Here is a 25,532-nt window from a genome sequence, read left to right as displayed (position 1 = left end):
CTCCCTAAGTTTTCTCTTCTGTAATTACCAAGTGTTCATGCTGTGTTAATCTGCTCAGTTAACCTGTGACAGCCTTTTACAGCACCACACTTGTCTGGAAATGTTGTTTCTGCAGAAAGCCCAGACCCAGCTGAAGCTGCCCATCGTCCCTTCCCTTCAGAGGCTCATGATTTACCGCTGGGCTCACCAGGCCCTTGCTACCCCTGCAGGCCACCCTCTCCTGCCACTCATCTGGCAGAAATTCTTCCTCCTGTACCTTCACCGACCAGGACCACAGTATGGGTGAGTCTGTCCTGCTCCAGCAGATTGGCAAGCACTAATTGAGTGCACAGCAAGTGAGAGTCAGTGCATGACACTGACTGCTCCCAAAAGCAGTGGGTACCAGCAGCTTCTCTGGTGAGCCAATTTACCTGCAGAGATGCTGATTTAACATTTGCAGCAAGACTTAGTTCTGCTTTTTTGTTCATTTTTAGATTACCTGTAGATGGCTGTATTGGGAGACGCTTTTTTCAGAGTGCAGCTCATGTTAACTTGCTAAACGAGATGAAGCAGCGGCTGACAGAGGTGGCAGACTTCCACCATGCTGCCAGTAAAGCACTGAGAGTGGAGAGTCCTGAGGGCAGTGACAGGTCACCAGAGAAGGCCAGCTGTTCACCTGATTACCTGACTTCACCTGAGCTGCATAAGGAACTCGTCAGGTAAGAAAAGCCTGCCCAGTTCCAGGTTAATCAATGCAACTGCCACAGCACAGTCATAGCTGTGAGGAATGAAGGGTTGTGACCTTAGATGTACTGCAGGCACTTACTAAAAGCATGAAATCATAGAACCATTCAGGTTGAAAAAGCCTTCCAAGATCATCAAGTCCAGCACTGTCAAGGCCACCACTAACCCATGTCCCCAAGTGCATAGCTGGACTCAAATCACTCCTCTGTTTGCATAACTTGTTTGGTTTGAGAGGAGGCTGGTTTTACTACTAAAAATAAAACATTTTTGATAGGTTTGTCAGTTCCTTTAGGGGAAAAGCTTTTTTTATTTTTTCTGGCAAAATATTTATTATTTAGGTATATCTGCTATTCATATGTACAACACTAGCTATAAATGTTGAAGGCTACTTGGTGTGTATATATGTTTGCCACAGACCAGGGCCTGAATTTATGTCTGAGTAAGATTACTGCATCAGGAAATTCACTGTGGACTTCAGCACATAGTTCAGTGCAGTTTGCTTGGTTAGCAGCCTGAAGGTGAGCTCTGCCAAGTGTTTTCTGAAAAACAGTAAATCTGCTTACCAAAACCTTGCCACAGGACTCCCTTTTTGTCTTAGAATAGGCTAAGGAGGGGGACACAGTCACTCACTGCTGTTCAGCTGGTGAATGCTCACTGTTGTTAGGGATAGTAGCTCCTAAGAGATACCTATGCCTTGTGTACACTAAACCTGAGGAAGTATGTGAATATTGTGAGGAAATAATTGAAATAATTATTTGAAATAATTGAAAAGAGTCCCTTGTTCAGGGGCCCTGGACATGTGGAATCTGAGCTCCTGCTCAGTGCTCCCCTCAGTGTTCAGTTGGTACTGTACAAACAAAAAGAGGAGATCATAAATCCCACTTGGTCTGTGAAAAATAATCCAGAGATGCTCACCAGATGAACTAGATTAATATTTTCAGTCTTTCCTTTCAAATAGGTTCTCCACTCCAACAGAAAACCAGACTGCTCTATGCCCAAATAAATCTTAAGCTCAGGAAGTTTAATGACCTGTCTGGTTTCCTAGACAGGAGGGAAATTATTGGTAGGGTTTATAGGGGCTGATGCTTGGAATTGGTCTACTTCCATTTTTTCACCAATGACACTGATGAAGGAAGCAGGAGTTTGCTAGTGATATTTAATACCACAGTGTGAAGATTTAATGGCATTCTAGTGCTTCCTTGTCAGGAAGGCTTGGATGGTGTGGTTGTGAAAATGGTAGTAGTCAGTGGAATGATGTCAGCTGAGAAAAAAGGTGTATTATGTTAAAGTTTTAACAAAGGAGGAAATGAGAATGAACTAGCCATGAATGAGACCCTGGAAAGAAATTAAAAGATGTGATTTAACTCAGGCATGACTTTTTGGAACAGGTACTGCAGAGAGGTTGTGGGGTGGGAAGCCAAAACTTGATCATGTGTACTCTGTTTATTCCTTTGATCTTTTGAATGGGATTGTAGTGATATTTTCTGACATAAGAGACTATTCCAGTGCTGGGTCTTATGCTAGTTTGCATAAATGTTTTACTTTACAGAATTTGTCCTCTTACTCTTTTGTTGCTGCCCTTCATATTTTTCTAAGTACCTTCTTTCCACTGCTGGTTTTTAACTTGACAGTAAATGAGTGAAAAAGCAGCTGAAATGTCTTTTTTTAACCATGCCACCTTGTAGCATTATTTGTTGCCTTAATTCTAACCTTATAACAATCAAACTCACACTGATTTTTTCTCATTTTTTCTTTTTTTTTGGCTCCTCAGGCTTTGTAATGTTTTAATTTTGTGGTTGGAAGAAGAGAATTTCCAGAAAGGAGATACATACATTCCTTCTTTACCAAAGCAGTATGATGCACATAGACTTGCTAAAGTCATGCAGAATCAACAGGTGGGTTGCTAATAACACTGGCAAACTGAAATCTAAAGTTCACTTGCTAAAATGAGTCTTTGAAATCAGAGAGAATTGTGTTACTGGTCTTTAATACACATACAGCATGTATGATACCTTCATAGCTCTAATCTTTTTCCTAAAATTCTGTACTATCCTAAACTGCCTTCCTTTATGTTTGAAAGAGGACTCAGACATAGATTCCTTGCATATCTGTCATTTCTTGCAACACAATCCTTTTTCTGTACTGCTCTGGAAATATTTTTATGTTCTAAGTTTGTATTAGATGATTATTTAAGTTGCAGTGTTAATTAACAAAATACTGGATGCCAGAACTTGTTTGTGTTGGTAGTCTGTAAAATGTCTGGCTCAAATATAAGTTAGTGAGTGTGTATTATTCTAAGCCCAAAAACTTAGTATAAGCAAAACCCTGCAAGAGGAGAGATTTTGTAATGGCATTTCCTTATGTTTGTTTTGTTTTCACTCCTCCAGTGTCTTTGACTACTGGAAATGCAGCCTGGCTGCAGTTAATCATGCCATGATGTTTTAGACTATCTTGGTCTCTTGTATTCCCTTTTTAGGAGCAGATTTTTAATAATCTGTCTTTCTCTTTGTCTCTTATGTGTTAGAAATTATACCCTTTGTGAGGTTTCATCTCTAAATGTCACAAATGCTTTTCAGTAGATATATGTGTACGATACATGTAATAAAAATATTTCAGTGTTTTTCTTCAGTTTAGATTTTTTGCCCCACATAATAAATCTCTATGACTTAAAACTGCAGAGTATATTTTTAATGTACTTACTTTAGTTCCCCAGCTACTAGGATGGTCAGCAATAATAATTCAATTCTTTTGTACTCCAGGATCTGTGGATGGAGTATGTCAATGTGGAACTCATACACCATGAGTTCCAGGAAGCACTGAACCTCTGGCTGCAGGTTCAACTTGAATCACATGCAACCTCTGCTTCTTCAGGGGAAACAGATTTCACCAACCCTTTGTCAGGTAAGAGATAGAAATATCATTAAGGAAACTGCACCTTAAAGAATTACTGGGTTGTCAAAGCTATGGTTTCTTTAGGAGCTGAATGATGCCTGTCAATAAAAATGTTTATATGGTTTGTTTTCTGTGGGTACAGTATTTTCCATGAAGTTGTCATGGTTTTCTGATAAGATTTTTGTGTGAGAGGCTAACACTGATGCTTTTTGGCTCCAAATTTTATTGTGTCACAGAGCAGAGCTAGGGCATCATGGGCAAGCTCCCCAAAAGTTCTGCACAGACTGTGCTCCAGACATTTTCCCAAAATTTAGAGAGACAGGTAAAATCAAAGATAAAACCAACTGCATCTATCTCTAGGATTTTTTTAGTTTAGTTTAGTTTAGTTTGTTTGATTTAGTTTTGTGTTGTATTTCCCTGTGTGTTTCCCTGAAATTTTGGCATAGTGAAAGGGTTGTTCCAGCACAGGAGGGGTGATAGTCACCCCTAGTTGCAGATGTAGGTGTACACAGGGTGTAGCTGGTACATTAAGTATGTGGTGAGATTGGATTTGGAGCTGATCCAAAGAAGAGGAAGGAGTGAGGGAACAAAAGGGAACTGGAATAGAGCTCATAGGTGAATTACACTGTTTGGACAAAGAAACTGAATGGAAATCAGCAGGAGGAGAGGACTGACCCAGAGAGAGGCTGTGCTCTGAAAAGGAATTGACACTGACAAGACTAGAGGTGAGGAGGAGTTGTAGGGAAAGGAAGATGAATTTTGCTTAGAATTTTGTCTGGGTGCCTGTGTCAGATGAGTAAAATAAATGGAGTGACAGGAAGACTGGAAGATAGGAGTGTTTCAGGAAAACCAGCGGGTCTTTTGATCCTAACCTTTGTGTGATGGAAGAGCTGGTCACGAAAATTAGCTGTGTGAAATAAAGTTTGACAAAAGTAAGATCAGTTGAGTGATGGGGGAACATGAGAAATATTTGTCTGTTTTTGTTCAGTTTCTCCTAAACTTTTCTTATTGACCAGGCTTGCTTCTGCTTTTTTAATAGCCAAAATGAGGATCATGAACAATTTGAAGAAGCTTGATACTCCCAAGCCCCCTCTGCCTCTGCAGACAATGAGAGCTCCTGTGCCAGTGATTTCCTCTGGCTCTCTCGTGAGTCAGAAGGACGCGATCCAGCTCATGCGCAGGGACCTCAACATCCTGCAGCAGCATGCCAGGTGAGTCATGCCTGTCCCCTTGGCCCTCACCAGTGTGTCCAGCAGTGCCTTACAGTCATCAGGGAGTCACAGAATGGTCTGGGTTGGGAGGAACCTTAAAGATCATCCAGTGCCACCCCCTGCCATGGCAGGGACACCTTCCACTGTCCCAGGTTGCTCCAATTCCCATCCAACCTGGCCTTGGACACTGCCAGGGATGCAGGGGCAGCCACACCTGCTCTGGGCACCCTGTGCCAGGGTCTCAGCACCCTCACAGGGAACAATTTCTTCCTAAAGATGCAGTCTCATTTGTGGTGTTAACATAAGACTGTCAGTACTTGATTTCTGCTTCTTGTCCCCTTTGTCTACTCTTTCTTCTGTTCTGTCAGGTTGTTATTCTACTTCTTCAACTGACATAAGAGTGCACAAGTCTTATCTAATGGCTGAGACTACATCAGATGTCATCTAACTTATTTTCTCATTTGGCATATTTCCTGAAATAAAGCTTCCTTTTAGGCTAGGTTTGTTGACAATGAGTTATTTACCCTTTTGCACTAAGGTAGTAGTTGCAATATGAAGCACCCAGGAGAGAAATCTGATTTCTGGTTCTGCTAGCTCTGTGAATAAAAAAGACCTTCTGTTCTTAATGTTCCAACTCAGATAATCCAGCTGAATTTTTTTCAATCATAACTGGTCAATCTAAAGCTGTTCTTACCTAATGTGGTAAATTAATAACTATAGTATGAACCAGAGTAAAAACTACTAAGCCCATGAGAGGCTGTGTCTAAACAATTCCAGTATCAATTTAGATTGGTTCTCTTTTTTCTCTTTCTGTATTTTTTTTCACTTTTGACTGAATTATCACACTCCACCTTGCTTTTTTTTTTTTTGTTTTTTTTGTTTTTGTCTGGTGGAAAATTGCATTTCCTGCTGAGATTATTCTGTTTAGTTTCTTTCCAGATTGTCATATCAAGTAATTCAAAAGAACTCACGCATACTTGAGTAGTTTTGTTCTTATGAACCTGTTTTTTTATCACTTTGAAGTGCTATTACTTTGAAGTTTTAGCTCAATTTCATTTAATAACCTTTTATGTTTTCCAGGAAATTGTCATGAGTCTTTGTAAGCACAATAAATTGAAGTCTCCTCTCTTAAATATTCTTCGCGTTGCTGTTTTCAGGAAAGATTTTGGTAATTTTATTAATAAATGCCTTTCAGAACTGCAGCTCTCTGGGAGTCTCAGCATGTTGCTCTGAACAATGAGATCCTGGACACGGTGCCTAAGCTGTATGTCAACAGGGAGGAGCAGATCACCCTCCACCTGGAGTGCAGGGGAACTTCAAACAAAGAGTGCCAGGGAGCAGCTCAGCTCACCATCCAGGTTAGAGGCATGGCATCACCTCAGTTTTGGGGCTGTTGAGCATAGAGGATGAGTGTGAAATGGCTCAATTAATACAAAAATGGTAGCATTTGACCAAATAAATCCACACGTGTATTAATGATCTGAAACACCTCATGTGTAATGCTCAAAAGGAGAAGCAGATCAACAGCTGAAGAATAAGTTGTTGCATAATTTGTTATGCTCGTGGCATCCATTCTAAACTGCTTCCCAGCTTATGGATGTGGGAATTTGCTTGCTGATAGGAATAGAAGCTTGAAAATGTTTATGAAAATACTCCCATGTTGCTTAGTAAATTAATTTTTTGATCCCTTCTAAGTTTCAGTCCCTGTGGATTAAAAGCCTTAGATAAAAGACATGAATTCTATTAGTGTGTGTGATAATTAATTAGAAATATGACCAAGGATGTGTACTTGGGCACGATGTGCTAAATCTGATCAAAGCTCTCGGGGAAAAGCCGTTCAAATTCAGAATTTTTTGACTGCACTCTGCTTTGTTTATAGAAATAGCTGCAGCATGGAAGAGTTTTGGCAAAACTGTGTTAATTTTGAAATCATTGTGTGTCTTTCTGTCATTTAGTTTGAAGGGAAGCACAAAAATGAAGCCGTGAGCCAGCAGCTTCATGCTTTGCGCAAAGAAGTGAGACAGCTGCAGGCAGAAGCCATGAAGCCACCTTCCCTGGGTGTTGTGGAGGCAGCTGTGCACGTGGAGAATTTCATAACGTAGGTTGTTCAGGTGCTGCTCTGGGCAGTGGTGCTTGTGTTTCCATTTTGGTATGTCAGAGTTAAAATGTGGAACCTGTTTGTGTGTTTTTTCCTTGGGTTCGGCAGCTCGGGCCAGCAGAGCTGGAATCCTGAGATCTATGTGTTTGTGACACAGTAATTCTTATTATCAGAGGGTCACTCAGGCTCAGCAGGGCACACAGTACTGTGTTGTACTTCAGTTTATTGTTTTCTACTTCTTTTTATTGTTCTGTGCATTATAATAGGCCTCCTGATCCTGTAAAAGGACACTGAGAGATGACAAGGATGCTGTGCTAAACTTTAGGAAGTGGCAAACTTGTACCACAGCTGAATCAGCTATAGGCTAAATTGCATGATTTGAATATGACTCTCTATGGGTTATTCTCTGTTATAGTGCAGAACATAAATCTTTAAAAGAATGATACAATTTGAAGTAGTTATTCAGTAGGTGAAACAAAATGGTGCAGTGGAAGCAGGCAAGATAATATCACTTTTTGGGAGGGGTGTGAATAAAATGGGGTCATCCAAGGCCCTCTTCCTCCCTTGAAGACCTTTTACAGTTCATCCCAGAGGTCCACTTTTGCAACTTCATCCTCAGTCTTCCAGATTTCCTCTGGGATTCTCTTAATGTAGCTGGTTTACTGTAGAATGTCATGATTGTACAAGTAAAAGGATTTATGTACTACTTCTGTTGTTCATTCTTGATCATTAATCTGAAAAATTCTGTGGATGAGCTAGCTCATGGGATTTTCATCTGTGGAATTGCATCTTCTTCACCTGTTTTAATTCAGACTTAGTGAAGACATGGGTTTGATCTCAATTAAATATTTACTTGGCAATACACAAGAAAAGATTGATTCTGTCTTAATTATTTTATTGTTGAACCTGTGAAATAAAATGGGGTAGTTTTTCTATAGCAATACAAAGGCATTTGAGATGTCATCAGAATATAAGGAGTACATGATGAAAAGGGGAAATAATCCATTGGAACTATGCTTTGGAAATCTTTCACTGTTCACTTTTTGACTCTGATTTTGGAGACTTTCTAAGGTTTGGAATTACCCATTTCAGGCACCAAAATTACATAAGCTAAATCTGTGACTTTTCAGTCTGGATTTGAGAAGAAGAGGTACTCAGGGAGTATCACAAATACTCATCCCAAGGCTATGTTACTCTCTGTATATAAATATAAATTGTCTTTTTAATTTAATATTTTTAGGGCCCTGATAAATATCTACAAGGTGCAGCCTATGCCTGCAATCAAGAAAGTTGGAATTGGTTTGTTTTTCACATTGGTAGAATATGTGTGTGATGAAACTCAACGTAATCCTCCCACAAGACAGTTCTTCACATCCTGCATTGAGATTCTGGGCCAAGTGAGTTTATTTCTTGAATATAAAAATATTTTCTAAATTTTTTAAATTTGATTTTTGATGCTTGTTCTCACTCCAGTTTCACTGCTGTTAATGGTGGGGGGGGGTCCTAAACATATTCAGAAGTCTCAGAGTTAATTTCTAAGCTTCTGTCCCATTTTGTTTTCAACTAACTGTGTAATATGCATAGCCCTTAGGAGAGGTGAAGCTTGCATTTAAGCAAAATAAAAACTGTTGCTCTGGGGTGCCTCTGCTTAGTGTTAATAAATTGTCATTGTGTTAGTTAAATGCTGGAGTTTTGGGCAGATTGCTAAGGTTTGGATACTTTCAGTTCATAATAGTGTGTTTCAGCAGAGACTTTTACCTGTCACATTCTGGTTGATGTACATCTTGTCAACCTCTGTATTTTGATACATTTGATATTTCTTCTACAGCCTTGCAGTGTTCTCCATGTAGTGAGTTATATCAGAATTTTGCTGTTAGAGAAGTGCTTGGTGGTGGTGGTAATGTTTGCTGTGTTTGTGCTCTGAGAAAAATCATTAGCCTCTGCTTTGGGTCCAGATACTTACTTTTATTTTAGATACAGCTTATTTCCATGTGCAGCTGTCCTTGAGCACCTCTAACAGCTGAAGTGTTGAGAAATTCTTCACAGCTGTGAAATTTAGCTCTGCTAAATTTTCCCTATTATCAAGCAGGGCTAGTGAAATCAGGATTAATTTTCTAACACTATTCCATCAGAGAAAAATGCTATTTTAGATGTTTTCAGACAATGTATGTTATCACAAATGCTGGTCTAAAGTGAGCTAGGAAGACATGTTTGTTTTGTGGAATAACAGCATTTAGTTGATTTTAGTCTTATAATCCCAGTCTTTGTTTTTGAGAAGAACTTCCCTTTTTATAAAAAGACCAAAATAATAGCTGTCCCAACAACAAGCTTAAGAGGTGTATTTTCCAGTTGACTGATATTTGGCTGTTACTTTTTCCACCATTCCCACTTTTCTCAGGTGTTCATCAGTGGGACCAAGTCAGAGTGCAAGCGTCTGCTCCAGACGATCCTGCAGAACCGGAGGCTCTGTACTCTCCTTTCTCCTTACTTCACTCCTGTTGCCTCTCCCAGTGAATTTGTGACTTTATATGAAAAAGTTGTGGCCTTTCTGAGTGAGGATAACAGTGATGTTGTCTTCATGCTGCTGACAAAGGTAAAGTCTGGTCTGTGGGTGCTCTTTGCCTAAAGACCATGTCCTTAAGCTAAAAAGGAAAGAGATGCAAATCTGCTACTTTAAAATAGCATTGACAGGTTCTGTAGAGCTGTGTTGGTCACTGAATGGTAAGTGTTACATTTAAGTTCAAGAGGGGCTGCAGTCCAAAGCAAATAGCTTAAGTAACCTTTTCCAGCCCAGATACTATCAGTACGTGCTTCCCAGGGCTTACTGCTGAAATGAAAACTATCTCTCAATGATTTCTCCTGTTTGGTATCTGTGCAAAGACATTCATCCCAATAGCCAGTGAACAGCAGGTATTTAACAATCAAAACAAAATTTGGGACAGTGTCTGCATTTTCCAGCTCTGTTTGGCACCCGTGTCCTCCCTGCCTCTCTTAAATCAGAGTAAGGTAATAGCAAGTGGTTTGCACATGTCCTGTTACTCATACTGCCAGTGGAGAAATTAGTGTAACACTTGGCCTTTGGTACTGCTTTGATCCTCCTTTTCAGTTACAGGGAGGGAGCTGGAAGCAGGAGGCTGTCTGTCCTGGGCAGGACTCTGAGCTGACCATGGTGGCAGTGGCCAGTTACTGTCCCACTGACCAAGGTCCAAGCAGATGCTCAAGAGGCTCTGAAAGCTCCTCCACCTGAAAATGTATGGCATCAGTCCAATTTAATGCTTGTGTAGAAACTCAGACATATCTTTATGAATCTGAGCCCCTCTGCCAAGGGCTGTTTCATAGATCTGGAGACATCTGCAGTATGTTAAATCACAGCCTTTGAAGAATGAGGTTTGGAGTTAGGGCTGACGACATGGAAATTGGTGAGGTTTTTCTGCAATACATGAAAGTGTCATGATTTAATTTGCTGGTGAGTTCTCCCTCCTCCTACAGGTGTTGTGTCTGTTGAATGTCCTGCTTACAAAGGCTCCCTGTGCTCTGTTGCAGTTTGACATCACGCAGTGGTTGAGCGTGGCCAAGCCGCCTCTCTCAGAGCGCACCCAGCTCCTGGAGTCCATTCACTTGGCTCTCAATGCATGTGGCCTGGAACCTGAGGAAGATATTTTGATGCCATTCAATATCTTCTGCAAGCATTGGACTAACCTTCTCCAGTATCAGTTCCCTGACCACTACAGTGATTTCTTAAGGTTGTTCGTGCAAAGTGAGTATCTGAGGTGATGCATCCTGAGCCTCTGTGCAGATCCCTTCTGGCTTAAAAATATGAGCTCTGTGCAGTAAACTGCAGAGTGATTTACACTTCCCTAGCTTTCTACCTAAGGCATTTCTATGTGCCTTGCTGTGTGATGTGTTTTTGTTAGACATATTGTAGCTCTTCTGTGGGTCAAGGCACACACATCAGTGACAAAAGATTTGTCAGCCCATGTAAGAGAAGGATGGAGGAGACACTTCTGTTAATGAAAGCACCTATGAATGGTTATGGCATGGTCTGTAATACAGAACCCTTGTTTTTGATTACCCTTCAATATCAGGCAGAGAGCTGGAATTATGAAGCCATGTAGCTGACACTGAAATCTGCTGAAAATCTCCTGGTTGACAGTTGATGCCACCCATCTTCTGATGCACCCCTCAAATGAGAACAAACGTACTTCTCTTTGTCAAACCATACCTGCTGAGGCAGCAGCCGTGGTGCCAGGAAAGCTATCTAAGGAGAAAAACATGTAGCTGCCAAAAGGAAATGTTGATTACATTTGCAAACCAGAGATAATCTCTCACCCTTAAACTTGGTGCTTTTAAACTCCCACATTACCTAATTTTTCATGTAGCAAGGAGCTATAATTACAATCCTTTTTGACTTGTTTGGAGAAAGGGACTAACATCATTCTGGTTTCTACAAGTGCATTCCCTTCTTTCTCCTAAGGCTCATCAGAGCAGCTTCTAAGCCCTGACTGTTGGAAGGCATCACTTCAAGCTTTGGGCTGTGATTCAGCAGTGACTGAGCAGGGCAGTTTCAAGAAAAGCGATTCTGCTGAAGGTCCTGTGGTGAGGGATGCTGCAAAAACTCTCCTCTCTACAGAACAGGTGGGTGCCTCTTGGGTTGATTCATGTTTTTTGGGTGGAACAGATATCCTCCTGCTGCTGTGCAGCCTTTCTGCAGCTGATGAATAGCTTTCTTCTTTTCACAGGTCAGAGAGACAATAGAGTGGCTTTCTACATCCTTCTGCAAACTCCGACTGGCCTCTGTGGACTTCAGGACTTTTGGCTTGTTTTCAAAATGGACTCCTTATGTGCCTGTAGTGAACACATTCCTGGATTATCTCATTAAAAGACTGATTGACACTGAAGTGGCTAATTTAGCCCAAGAGCCTGTTGGCAGTAGCAGAATTTTAGCAGGTAACATGCCTTAAAAGCAAATTGCATAGGAACAGACACCTGATTTCTCTAGTTCCCTCTGTTAGGGGCCAGTTAAATATACAGTAAAATCTTGTTACTTTGCATTTGTGCAATAATGGTAATATTAAAATATGGATGGGAAATGCTGGTGCTGCTTCATGGCCATGTAGGAATTGATACTTTATAATCTGAAAGGAAGCTTTTTCATATTTGAGCTTGCTTAAAAATTATTTTATGAGGCAATTGTACTTTCTTCAAGAAAAATAGAGTCTTTTGCACTGAGCAAAGGTTTGGGAGGAGACACTACTGAATTTTATCATGGTTGATTTAGATCTGGAGAAAGTTGGCTTTTCTTTTAATTTTTAATTAATTTTAATTCAAATTTTAATTAACACATTTTAATATGTACAGGTTTAAAGTGTGAATCAGCATTGCTCTCACAATCTCTGGTGTGTTATTAAAGTTATACTAATAAAACATCTTAACAATGCAAAATGCTTATGTTGGTTGTTAAAACAATCCTTTTGTTAACTGGAGTTATTATTAAGCATATTGTATTTTAAATTTTTATTTGACCAGAAAGGACTGATTGAATGGTTGGGCTCAATGATCTTAGAGGTCTTTTCTAGTCTTAATTATTTATAATTCTGTGAATGTTAGAACGAGAAACGGATATGATATGCAAATTTAGAAAAGTATAATATGTTCACTGTTTTTGATCTGAAGAAATAAAGCAACTTTGTTTTGTTTCCCTTTAGCATTGCAGTCTTTGTATTCAATCATTGCTGGACTCTTCAAACCATGGATACTGGTCTTGGAGAAAGAAGATGCTAGGTATATATTGCATTTTAAAATTAAATTAATTTTTGCTAAAGTAGGGACTTCTGTAAGAGTGGCTTTCATTATTACCTGGTTTTTATTAATTTGTGACTGTCTTGCCTTCCACTTAAATAGCTTTCACTTTGTAATTTCCTTAATAATTACAGAAGTAATTCATGACTTACATCAAATTTTCCAAGGTTTGGATAGGATAATTATTTTAGATATGAGAAAGATCTTGCAATAATATGAGCAGAGCTCGGTTATTTGAAGGATTTCACACAGTTTTAAAAACACAGAAACTTGAATTTCAGATTCCTCTTTTTTATCTTCTGTAATATCTATAATATCTATTTAAAAGAAAACAAAAAAGCTGAACAAATACCAAATGCCAGTAGTATATAAAGACTCTTTAGGCTAAATGAGTGCTGTGAAGATCTATTTTCATCTGTACCTCTGTCTTTACATAAAAAGTTAGTTGTGTTACTATACACTAAAATTTTGCTTTCTTTCAAAATTAAAAGTTTTGGGAGTTGTGAGTGCACCTTTAGCAGTGAATTTAAAAGGTTGTCTGCAGTTGGTGAATAGTGTCACTGAGAAACTCTGTTCTTTCAATTCCATTATGAAATATCAAACAAGTAATTTCTGCTTACTCAGTGAATCTTTGGTGGGATAGTGAACTGTGCAGCTCTTCTAAGGAGGAAGAGGGGAGTCCCAAAAAACTGAAATTGGGAGGACTGCTGATACTTGTACTTCCCTGCTTAGAATATTTAAATTGGAAATGTTTCTGTTCAGGCAACTGAACACTGAAATTTGTGTTGTTCTTCTTTTCAGTAGCCAGCCCTGCTATCCTTGGTTGGAGAGTGACACTCCTGTGGCCTCCACTGTGGTCTGTTTGTTTGCAGATTGCATCAAGCTTTTGCATGAGAGCTTCAAAGGTGAGCATGAAATGCTAAGCCTCCCCACTTGGAGGAAAAAAAGCCCAAAATTTAGTGTGCATTTTTTTCTTTGAGTGTATTTTAGTGTAATTTGCAAGTTTTAAATCTTCAAAAGCAGACTTTCTTCTGAAATCAAGTTTTATCTGAATTTTTTGCTGTTGTTAATTCATCTATCTTCTTCAATTCTAGAAAAGCTGTTGCCAAGTCACCATGGGGCTCTCTGGTTGCACCTCATGCATTACTGTGAGTGTTGCACAGCCCCCAAAATGCCAGAGTTTATTCTCTATGCTTTCCACACTGAGTTCAGAAGACTTCCATGGAAGGAAATGCATCCAGACCAGATGCTTATGGAAGAGTTCTTTAAAGTGAGTTTGTAGCATCTGTTGAATTAAGTTCATTGTCAGTACTGCCCTTGAAAATAGCTGGAGACCAGAACACAGTTCTTTTAGCAAACAAGCTTTTAAAGTTTGTTTTTAGCATTCACAGCTGCTCAATTTATGATGAATTTTTATGAAGGAGTGCTTTTCAGTCTTAACAAAATTGTGGGGAGGTGTACAGCTCTCTCTTTGCTGATCTGCCAGAATGTCTCATTTATTGCATGTGTATTTAATGCTTTTAGTTAGATTTAATATATTTTGCTGTTGCCATGTTGTTCTCACTTCCAAGTCATCTGAGAAAAGGTAAAGATGCCAGAGGGGGAAATGATGGAGGAAAGACAATTGTTTACTCCTTTGCTGACCTAAAGTGCTGCTGTAGATTTACAGTTGGCTAAGGAACTGAAAAGTATAAAAGTATTTACATCTTACATTGTTTTACACACTCTTTTCCCTTTCTCCTTCCTAGATCGAAAGAGGCAGCCCCAAGAGTTGTTTCTTGTTCTTGGGTTATGTTTTATGTGAAGTAAACTGGGTCAGTGTCCTCTCTGATGCCTGGAATCCCAACCCTCACCCTCAGACCCATGGCATGATTGTCTGTTTGCTGTACATGATGGTCCTGTTGGCAAAGGAGGAACAGCTTATAGGCGAAGAGGTAATTCTTTGTGACAGTTCATACCCATCTCTTAAAAATAATCCTTGACTAGAAAGGGTATGAGATGTGGCTAAATCCATTTCATTGCTTCTGGAAGAATCTGGAGGGTCTTGATTGTCTTCAAGAAGTTCCATTTCACATCTGCCAGCTGCACTTGCAGTGTCTTCTGCTCTCCATTTCCTCTGGGGCATTACAAGATGCTGCAGCAAGATGTCACCAGCAGCCTTTCACCATCATTGTATTTCAGTTTAGGAAAGTTACCAGAGTTTACATGCTTTGACCTGAATTTGTTTGCTTGTCAGAAGCTTCTCAAGCTTCAGAAGATAGCTGTTTGCACATGGTGTGAGTCAGCCTCAGGAATTCCCTCCTTCCCTCCAGCAGTGTGTTAAACTGACATACTGTCAGGAGATTTTTGCCTCCAAGAGCACTCCTGTGACACCTTGATCTAAATCTCAAACTTTCTCAGCCCTGTGTTCCAGGGCATGAGCAACCTGAGGAGTACTTGTTGTACCAGTGTCACATTCCTGTAGAAGTAGTGTAATTTGGTTGAGTTCTGGACTGTCATCACAATTCCAGTATTTGTTCATTCTAAAACCTGTAGAAAACATAGCATAGGATGTGGAATATTCTGAGATGGAAATAATCATTGAGTCCAGCTGCTGTCCCTGCACATTCACCCCAACAATCCCACCCTGTGCATCCCTGGAGCAGTGTCCAAACTCTCCTGGATCTCTCTGTGCCCATTCCCTGGGGAGCCTGGGAAGAGCCAGCACCCTCTGGGGGAAAAAACCTTTCCTGATGCCCAGTTTAAACTTCTGACACAGCTCCATGCCAGTTGGTGTTCCTCTGTGTCCAGGGGGCTCTTTTTTTCACTGCAGATGTTTAAGAATAGATGGGAGCTGCTCATAGACAGAGAGACTTTTATATCTGCTGACTTGCACTGCCTGTGTGAGCTGTGGGGCTGCTGTGCTGTTCAGCATTTATGAGAATAAGCACATGAGGAGGCCCCCAGGCTGGTGGATGATTCACAAAATGGAAAATTGAGGTACACAGTTTCTCCTGTGAACTTACATTAATGTAATTTAAAAAATAATATTTTAATGCCTCTTTTAAACTTGTACTGAAGTAACTTTAACTTGAAGGGTCTCTTTCTAGCTGTTTTTATATGTTTACATGTCAAATTCTAACATTTTTCACAGACTTTTGTACTTGGTTAGAGCTGCTGCAGCAGCCTAAATACAGTTCTGCAAATACTAGAGATTAAATACGTGTGTTAGCTTACTGCTTGAGTAAGGAATTGCTTTTCAGAAAGACTCCCTAAGGTCATCTGTTATGTAGGTTTTCAGCTCCATCTCTTTCAAATTCTGAAGCCAGAGCTTCCTTCCAATATTGAGTACTGTCAGTATGAATTGAAAACTGCAAAGAAGGTGTAGCTTAAACTCATGTGTTTAAATCTTCAGGAATCTCCACTCATAAATCTTCTTGGACAGACCAGCTCCCTTCCTTGGCAGCTTGTGGGCATTTCATCTTATGAAAGCATCATCAGCTACTGCAACAGTCACTACCCTCCCTCTGTTATCCTTGCTAAGGATGCTGGAGCTGAACTCATCGTGAAGCTCCTGAAAATCTCAGCAGGATTTGGGGCATCTTCAGACAGTCATGTCCATCTTGTGAGTTGAAACAATTTTGGACTGTCTCTGTGCTGTTCTTGGCTTTTGCAAAGTTCTGCTTGTGTATATTACGGGATATAGAAAGAGTTCTAGGTGTGATTTTTCTTTTTTTTTTTCTTTTTGCCTAATTGATTTTGATTTTGTTTGACAGGATGCAACACTGAAGTGCCGAGCATACATTCGCCAAGTGGTTCAGTTCCTCAGCACCTTAGAACAAAGTGGAAAGATAACCCTTGCAGTTTTGGAACAAGAAATGGCCAAGCTGCTAGATGATGTAGTCATCTTTAATCCCCCAGGTTTGTGTTGAGGAAATGGCAAATTACTTTAAAAGCTGTCAAAATCCTCTTTTATGCTGTGTGGATTGATGAACATCTGTGATGATTTAATTATTTGTGTTACTTTCATGTCTCCCTTATGGTGCTTAGGTGATGTGTACATAGGTGGTATATTACCACAAAGCAAAAATACGAATCAGAGCTGTCAAGAGTGACAGAACCAACACTAAAAACAAGGGTTATGTTTGTGAGTAAAACAGGCTGATCTACAGGATCTTTAGTGATTCATTTCTTTGTCATCTGGTTTGGGTTTCTTTTTCTAATTTTCATTTTACTTGTCATTTACCTCTTTTTTTAAAGGGAAGAATGGCACAAATCCATTCTCCTGGTCTGAGAGATTAGGAGTAATGGGTTCTAACTAAAAGTGGGGAGGATTATGTTAGGTATTAGGAAGAAATTCTTACTGTGAGGGTGGTGAGACACTGGCACAGGTTGCCTAGGTAAGTTGGGGATACCTCAACCCTGTGTTCCAGGCCACACTGGGTAGGACCTTGAGAACCTGATCTAGTGAAAGTGTCCCTGCCTCTGGCAGGAGGGTTGGAATAACATTTAAGGTCCCTTCCAGCCCTTTATATTTTATGATTCTGTGGCTCAGAAATAGTTCTAAATTGTGAAACTGGGAAAACCTGACAGTGTTGAAGTCAAAGAGGTATCTTGGTGTACCCTAGTGGTATGATTTGTCCAGACACCCTTTGTCTAGATCTCATTTTTAGTGCTGGGACTGTCAAGCTGTGAGTTCAGGTGAAATCTGTGTCTCACTACACTCCACAGAAACAGGTGTGAGCTCATGTCTCTTCCTGGGTGTGTAACGAGGAAGAGACTTTTCTCAGAAGGTGTCCAGTGCTGGGGCTGGCTCTGGGTTGCAGTGGCTGTGCCCTGACAGGTTCTGTGTGTTGTGTCTGGGACTGGGGCTGGGTTGCAGTGGCTGTTCCCTGACAGGTTCTGTGTGTTGTGTCTGGGACTGGGGCTGGGTTGCAGTGGCTGTTCCCTGACAGGTTCTGTGTGTTGTGTCCAGTGCTGGGGCTGGCTCTGGGTTGCAGTGGCTGTTCCCTGACAGGTTCTGTGTGTTGTGTCTGGGACTGGGGCTGGGTTGCAGTGGCTGTTCCCTGACAGGTTCTGTGTGTTTGCCTGGCAGACATGGACCTGCAGACACGCCACCTGGCCCTGAGCAGCCTGTTCATGGAGACTCTGATGATGCTCAACACCTCCAGCATGGCCACGGCCGAGTCCCTGCGGGGCAGCCTGCGCAGGTGGATCCTCAGCAGGGTGCAGGGGCTGCTGGCCATGCCCCTCCTGACAGCAGCCTGCCACAGCCTGGCCTCCGTGCGCCACATGGCCGAGACCACCGAGGCCTGCATCACCTCCTACTTCAGCAGGGGTAGGAGCCTGAACTGTCCCACTGCCTCTGCTCACTCTGAGCACAAACCTTCTGCAGCTATGGGCTGGGTTGGCTTGGGGGGGTTGTTAAACATCACCTTGTTCCAGCCACTCTGCCACAGGGAAAGTGGCTTCACGCTGTCACAAGGGTGGATGGGGTGTGGGAGAAATTCTTCCCTTCCAGGGTGGTGAGGCCCCAGTGCAGGTTTACAAGAGAAGCTGTGGCTTCTCCATCTGTGGAAATGTCCAAGGCCAGGTTGGATGGGGATTGGAGCAACCTGGGATAGTGGAGAGTGTCCCTTCCCATGGCAGGGGATGGGATAAGATGATCTTTTATGTCCCTTCCAACCCAAACCATTCTGGGATTCTGTGATTGTGGCTTGGGTCTTACAATGTATTTTCTTAATATCCATACCCATCTCTGTGAAAACCAACTTGCTCTGTGTAGTGTTGCCATTTTTGCAGCTAAAATGGAGGACTATATTAAAAAAACATCACCCCAAGAGAACCAAAGACATTTTTCCACTTCTCTAGTGTTCTGTGGGCTAATTTAAGAAAAAAATATTCTGGTTTGGTAAAACTCTGCAAGTGTGGTGTGCATGATCTCTTTTCTCTTCTTCTCTTCTCTTCTCTTCTCTTCTCTTCTCTTCTCTTCTCTTCTCTTCTCTTCTCTTCTCTTCTCTTCTCTTCTCTTCTCTTCTCTTCTCTTCTCTTCTCTTCTCTTCTCTTCTCTTCTCTTCTCTTCTCTTCTCTTCTCTTCTCTTCTCTTCTCTTCTCTTCTCTTCTCTTCTCTTCTCTTCTCTTCTCTTCTCTTCTCCTTTTATCTGTTTACATAATCCTTGTGGAGCTACATTTTTATTTCTTTCACTGTATGGAAGATACCAGTACATCTGAGGGAAATACTTTTAATTCCATTGCTAATATGTTCAAATTTTAGTCCTGGCTGAATGCTGGGAAAATACCTCACCTTGACCTCAAGGAGGTGCCCTATGATAGTGGAATTTTTCTATTCTCTTCATCAGAGTTGCATGATGTGCTGATTACATGAAAAACAGCTAAACCTGCCCAGATTCTCTTAACTAGTAGTCCTGGTTTTTGGGTTTTACCAAGTGCTGCTTTCTAACATGCTTTTTGTTCTTTGCTTCTGCTTTCTTCAAAGATTCCCCTCACCACCAGGAGTTAAGCTGGGGCCCTATACTTGCTTCCCTCCAAGTTCCTGAGCTAACCATGGAAGAATTCCTGCAGGAGTGCCTGTCTTTGGGAAGTTACTTGACCCTCTATGTCTACCTGCTGCAATGCCTGAACACTGACCAAACCCTTACCAATGAAATGAAAATTCTGCTGACCATCAGCAAATGGCTGGAGCAAGTATACCCCAGGTATGAAACTTCTGAGTGTGCCTGGACTTTTGGATTATTATTATTTTTTAGATTAAAGTTTATTTAGAGTTGTGTAGCTGGTATAATTAGGTAGCCCTTGTTAATTAAGTTAATTTCAACAGAGATCTGGATGACATGGCCTGTCCTTCTGTATGTACTAATACAGGGTCTGTCCATCTGCAGTGCCAATAGGAAGTATCTGTGGTGGTTAAATGGAAGAAGGAATTTAATCTGCTAGAACAGTAGTGAGTTTCAGTCATTTTTCAGTCAGACAAGCTTGGTTTCAGTGACAGCCCAGATTTGTGCTCTGTAAAAATGACTCGAAGCAAACCCTGCATCATTCTGGGTTCCACTTCCCAGCATGTCCACAAGGTGGGATGAGTTATGTGCTGAATATTTAGTCTGGCACTCTGAGAGAACTAGTGTTGAAAGCTGGTGGATGGGACTGTGCAGCAGCTCTGAAACAAATCTGGAGCCAGTGGCCTGTATTGCTGTAAAACATCTTAGATAACTGGGTTCTGAGGGGAAACAAAGCATAGCTTTGGGGTCAAATACAAATATTTAATGTATGTAACAACTGTAGTTAGAGTTGCTGCTGAAATTGCCAGGATTTAGCAAACCTGATAATTATTTTTGCATGTTAATGTTGATAATGTTCAAATTTTCTGTAAAAGAACAATTTGGGAAAATGTATGTTCCCACTGTTTCTTGAAATTCAAAAAATACTTCCACTGTGGTAGGTACTGTAGTAATTTCATTGCCAAGGTATGAAGAAAGACAGCAAAGCCACCATATAAGGCAGATTAAACCTTGCTGTAAACATCAGATCTAAGGTTGCCTGCAATGGGAAATGACTGGGAGGAGGAATGTGAGGATAGTCTGATGCAGGAAACTCGTGCTGGTGCTTTATGTGGAAAATCTGAGCTTGTTAACTTAAACTGCCAACTGTTTGGGGAAAGATTAAAAATAGCATAGGGGGAACTTCACTTTGGGCTTTACTCAACAGAAAGCTTCAATGTTTCCTTTTCTCAAGGATCATATTAAATACCTAAATTGTTGTGGTAACAACATTCAGTGCTTCCTGAAGTGTTTTATTGGTAAGTAAAGAAAAGAACAAAGGAGTAGAGATACAGCTACATTCCTTTTGTGCCAAGTCTTAGGCGAGTTTAAATCCACTTATGACTGCAGTATCATTTATTTCCAGTTGTAAAGCTTAAAAGGAAGCACTGTTCTTTGTCCTGTTACAGGCCCTTAAAACTGCTAGCTGGTGGATCAGATCCATAACAGTAGCAGTCACAGCAGTATAATACCTGATGGGGTAGTATAGTTATGCTATCCTCATGATAAAATTAATTAACAAGATGAATTCTTCATGGACCTAACGAGGAGGAAAATAAACTTCTTAACCTATTCATCTGACTCTTTATTTTTTTCTTACATTTTTCTTTAAATCTTACCTAAAGCTCAGCAAAGGAAGAGGCAAAGCTGTTCCTGTGGTGGCATAAAGCCATGCAGCTGTCCTTGGTGCAGCTGGAGCAAGATGACCCTGTTCTGATTGAGTCTGTCACCAGGACCCTGCTGTCCATCCAGGCCCGGCAGAGCCAGCTGGCTGAAGAGAGACTCACTTCTGGAATACTTGGTGCTATTGGCTTAGGCAGGAGGTCTCCTTTGTCACCCAGGTGAGGGCTGAAGCTGGGTTGGGTTATTTGGTTACATCATGGTGTTAAACAAACCTCAGCCTGGGTGCAGAATGCCCAGTCTGGGTCCTGCACAGTGTGGAAAGATGATCAGAGTCCACATTGTCCCCAGATCTATAATGTTTCTTGGGCCTGTCACAGAATTAGCACAATGAGTGTGTTAATGAGGTTAGGAGGCAAGTATGAACCTCTGCAAAGGTTGTGGTGAAAAAGGAAAGAAAATTCAGTTCTAAATCTGAATTAGAGTCCACCTCAAGCAAAGTTTGTATGCAGACTGTTTGTTAGAAGAAGGTATTTCACCTGGTCTGTAGAAAACTACTTCAGTTGACTTCCCAAGATTTTGTATATAAACAGACACGTTGGAATTTCTGTCCTAACCTAGAGTTATTGGAAACACTAAGAAATGCACAAAGGAGCATGTGCTTGCTTGTGATTTACTTTACCTTCTGAACACAGACACCAAGTTTGATAGTTAGGCATCAAAATCAAGTCCCTTCTGGAAAGAAAGCTGAGAAAGTACCCAATAAATGTTTGTGGAACAACAATTCAATCCTGCACTTGAGCATAGCTTCGTGTTTATAAAGCCCTTCTGGGATGCCATGCTGTTTAAATTGCCCTGAATTCTTGGTGTCATTCAAGTAATTCCCTTGGTTTGGGTGATAGGAATGTTTTACATTTGCCACCTTAGGGGTACTTCAGATGTGAGATGAGGAGTATTTCAGCTAGGCTTGAAACAGATACAGTATTTACTATAAAGGTATTATATTATCTTCTAGTATGTATTGTTTGCTATTGTGTGTATACCCAGAGAAGCTGGGATTCCCTTCCACCCCTGGAAGTGTTCAAAGCCAAGTTGGATGAGGCTTGGAGCAGCTTGGTCTTGTGGAAGGTGTGCCTGCCCATGCAGGGGATGGTATAAGATGATCTTTAAGATCCCTTCCAACCCAAACCATTTTGGGATTCTGTGATACTGAAATGGTTTCTAATGCATTGGAACAGGTCCTCTCAAGCCTTTACTTTGTTCCTCATGCAAGAGATACCTCGTGGATGGATCTTAACAATTTTCTGCTGTTGAGCCTTGCAGATGTGGTGTCACCCTGCCCCTCTGTGTGTCCCCTGCAGGTTCCGCGTGGTTGCCCGCAGTTTGTCTGCCTTCCTGCTGGTGCAGATCCCTGCCGAGGGCCAGGTGCGCCTCAAGGCTGGCTCAGAGCCCAGGCTGTCCCAAAAGGCTCAGCAGGTGAGGTGTGCCCATCTCTGGCTGCTTGGCATGCCCCCTCGGCATGCTTGTTTAGCTTTTAGGGTGAGCTTTCTAAGAGTCGCTGCAAGCGTTTCTTCAAGGTAAATCCTGCTCTCACCTTGTTGCTAAACTTTGTGTTTGGCTCTATCCTGAAGTACTCTGGGTAAAACTTTAAACAGTGTTCTGCCTTAATATGTAGGCACCATTTTTGAATCTTACACATTTAAAAGGGGCTGATGAACTTAATGTCTGTAAAATCTGACTTCAGAAAGCTTGGAGCGTAGCAGGTAGAAGGAGTTTAAAAAAAACAGGAAAAAACAGTGCTGCTGTGGTTTGCACTGCCTTTCAGTGATAAAGCAAGGCTACTTTATTCACACTGACATTTGTTTATGTGAGGTCAGGGCTTAAAAGCCCTGTGACAAATAAACATTCCCCCTTCAGCATGTGCACTGACCGTGGTGTTCCCTCAGTAAGTGCTTGTGAAGAGGAAGGAGGAGTTGGTTAGGAACCAAAGCAAAGTAGCTTGGTACAGTTTATTTCTCTAAAAATAAACCAAAACTTGCTCAGAAATATTTTCTACATTTGTCCTTGCTAGTCCTGCCAACATAGACTTCTCTACATACAATTTTTAACTTGATAGTTAATATCCAACTTTAATACTATTAATGGAAGCAAAACAGTGCTTTCATGCAAGTCAGTATATCCATAAGAACAACCTAAAGTGAAGATTTAAGTGTGTTGCAGCTTATAGTTTGACACAATTTCTGTGAAACCACGTCTTGAGTTCATGAAGTAGATATTTGACAATGTTTGGGTTACAGAATCCTAGGAAGCATTGATAGGACATTAAACAATTAATAGTTTTTGTGTTGATACTGGGGAGAGAACAGCTTGAAAAATAGGAATTGATTGGAAACACTGTTATGGGATGGTATTTTGCCACTGTTTTGTTCTGAATAGGCACAAAACTTTGGGTTCTGTAGTAGGTGAGGATCCTTTAGGGGAATTGTGGAGATAATGCTGTATTATAGACCAAAATACACAAAACTAACAGAATTTTCCCTTTTCCCTGTAGGCACTGAGTGCTCTGGAAGCCATGTCATCCAACAAACAATACATGGATTACCAAGAGCAGCTCTCCCAGGCCTCTGTGTTCATCAAGCACCCTGAGCACTGCCTTCAGGATGGCAATAACCTCCTGTCCCTCCTGGTGAACACCCTGTACCCAGAAGTGCATTTTTTGGACAGCATTCGGTAGCGGCGCCGGTGGTGGCTTTGGTTTACAAACAGTGTCCTTATTGCACAAATTATCTTTACCTTCAGAGTTCCACTTTAATTAAGTCAGACCTGTGAATAAGAACTGCACACTGTTTTTTCCACTTCAAGGTTTTCTTGCTTTCCTTTTGATTTTTAGGCCTGTGGAATTGCTTAATGGTTTGCGTTTTGGGTTTTTTGTTTTTTTTTTTGTTTTTTTTTTTTTTGGTTGGTTTTCTTTGGTTTTTTAATTGACTGAAAGCACTTGATTATCTTCTGTGTGTGGTGCCCTTTGGAGAGAAGGGTGCCTGGGGATAGGTGTAAAAATCACAGCACAGCTCATCCTGTAGTGTCTGAAGTTTTTACTTGGTGCCTTTTTTATTTTCCATTGTGTCATCACTCAGGCCAGTTCAAAACTGAGTGGAGCATTGTGTGTAAAAGAGGTTTGACTTTCTTAATCAGGATAGCTCTGAGTCTTACCTGATGAGTGTGTGTCTAGCAATTTTTGTGAAATCCCTGTATTTGAAAGGATGGTATTTTAAATCTTGACTTTTTTGCTATCCCACAGAAATCCGTAGTTTAGAGGCATGCCTACAATCTTCACCCACTTCTGTAAATACCAACAAAAATGGGAACTAAGAACATTGTTTTTTCCTGTTTTCTTAATATTAGTGTGTCTGCATCTATATTGCTTGATTAAATGCAAGTAACTTCTAGCCAAGTTAAAGGGGATTTAAATCCAGAGACATATTTTCTGGATCTCCAGAGTCTGAGAGGGGAGCAGTCAGTTATGATCATGTTAAATAGGATTCAGTAATTCCTAAGTCTGGTTGTTTAACAACAGGAAATGTTTAACAGCCACCACTTCAGCTTATTTTCTTCTGCCTGGCTGGACATGACATGACAGGATTTTAGATGACACTGTGAAGAGTTATTTTTGTTCTATTAAATTTGGTGATCACTTGTTAAAATTCTGTTGCCAAAGCATGAACCATGAGCCTGTAAATCTGTTGTTTCAGCTGAATGGTCACTGGTTTTGTTGCCTTGTCTGATCATGGGATGCACTTTTGTTTGGGAAAAGCAGAAGGCAATTTTTTCCTGGTGCTTGTTTGATGTCCCTTTAATCACTGATCTATTAGAGCTGGCCCAAGGTCCTGCAGTCTTAGTCCCTACATCTCTTGAAGGAGCTGATCACTTTTTTTTTTCCTCCATTAATTGTGCCTTTGTGGTTTTGACATGGTTGCACGTTAAAACATGAGTTCTGGTCAATAGGGGATAGAAATGTGCTACCTACTGTCTGTCAGTGATGCTTTGAGCTGTTGCTCTGGTTCTGGTGCTAGAGGACAGATCACCTTTTCCTTTGTGACAGATTCTGCTAATTATGCCAGCTGGGTCATTGGATCACCATCATTTTAATGTGGTCTTAGAGTTCTTTGCTCTATCTGCGAGCCTATAAATAAATATATATATGTACATCCCTCTGTATAGTAACCAGATACCAATGCAGCATGGTTTTTAACAGACTCTTTTGGAAAATTTATGTCTGGAGGAATACATTCTGCTGCTTTCCCCCCCAAAGACTTAAAAGCACTGGGTTTATTAGGTTCAATGTTACTGATCAGTTGCATATAAATGTGAAGAAGTCAGAAATATGTGTTTGACATGCACTTTCAAAATGAGGAATTGTTTCAGCTCTTGAGTTTTTACAAATGTTGTATTTATAACATGCTCTGTCTGCAAAGACCATGCAAAATAAAAACGGAAAATCAAGCAGTTGGTGACAGAAATCGTGATATTTTCACCTTTGTAGAAGGATCCACATCAGATAAGACATAATTGCTCCATGTGTCACCTACAGACCAGTCTCCTGGCTTCATGATCAGCATGGCAATGGCTGAAGTCTGAACCTGCATTGCAGTTCCCTAT

The 25,532-nt window shown here is 40.9% G+C and overlaps 1 protein-coding gene across 3 annotated transcripts in view; it reads left to right on the top strand.

Annotated features, from left to right (window-relative positions):
- The window catches only part of EPG5 (ectopic P-granules 5 autophagy tethering factor), a 61,551-nt gene extending 36,172 nt beyond the window's left edge, over positions 1 to 25,379 (top strand). For 2 of the 3 annotated variants that reach the window (XM_079330326.1, XM_079330325.1), the window contains exons 22-44: positions 116 to 282; positions 474 to 698; positions 2,495 to 2,618; positions 3,483 to 3,624; positions 4,655 to 4,826; positions 6,022 to 6,184; positions 6,782 to 6,924; positions 8,165 to 8,321; positions 9,323 to 9,517; positions 10,468 to 10,681; positions 11,399 to 11,559; positions 11,664 to 11,871; positions 12,630 to 12,705; positions 13,525 to 13,628; positions 13,818 to 13,993; positions 14,472 to 14,657; positions 16,118 to 16,327; positions 16,479 to 16,623; positions 17,798 to 18,040; positions 19,199 to 19,418; positions 20,882 to 21,097; positions 22,238 to 22,352; positions 23,428 to 25,379. In XM_079330326.1, coding sequence (XP_079186452.1) covers positions 116 to 282; positions 474 to 698; positions 2,495 to 2,618; positions 3,483 to 3,624; positions 4,655 to 4,826; positions 6,022 to 6,184; positions 6,782 to 6,924; positions 8,165 to 8,321; positions 9,323 to 9,517; positions 10,468 to 10,681; positions 11,399 to 11,559; positions 11,664 to 11,871; positions 12,630 to 12,705; positions 13,525 to 13,628; positions 13,818 to 13,993; positions 14,472 to 14,657; positions 16,118 to 16,327; positions 16,479 to 16,623; positions 17,798 to 18,040; positions 19,199 to 19,418; positions 20,882 to 21,097; positions 22,238 to 22,352; positions 23,428 to 23,610 — 3,945 coding nt within the window. In that variant the 3' untranslated portion in view covers positions 23,611 to 25,379. The remainder of the gene's footprint in view (positions 1 to 115; positions 283 to 473; positions 699 to 2,494; positions 2,619 to 3,482; positions 3,625 to 4,654; positions 4,827 to 6,021; positions 6,185 to 6,781; positions 6,925 to 8,164; positions 8,322 to 9,322; positions 9,518 to 10,467; positions 10,682 to 11,398; positions 11,560 to 11,663; positions 11,872 to 12,629; positions 12,706 to 13,524; positions 13,629 to 13,817; positions 13,994 to 14,471; positions 14,658 to 16,117; positions 16,328 to 16,478; positions 16,624 to 17,797; positions 18,041 to 19,198; positions 19,419 to 20,881; positions 21,098 to 22,237; positions 22,353 to 23,427) is intronic. The other variant, XM_079330327.1, reaches the window with a different exon arrangement.
- Positions 25,380 to 25,532: the final 153 nt, after the last annotated feature.

Source organism: Erithacus rubecula (genome assembly GCF_903797595.1).
Source record: "Erithacus rubecula genome assembly, chromosome: Z".
Taxonomy (NCBI): domain Eukaryota; kingdom Metazoa; phylum Chordata; class Aves; order Passeriformes; family Muscicapidae; genus Erithacus; species Erithacus rubecula.
Note: the sequence above shows the minus strand (reverse complement) of the source record. Positions and strands in the feature narration are given on the sequence as shown.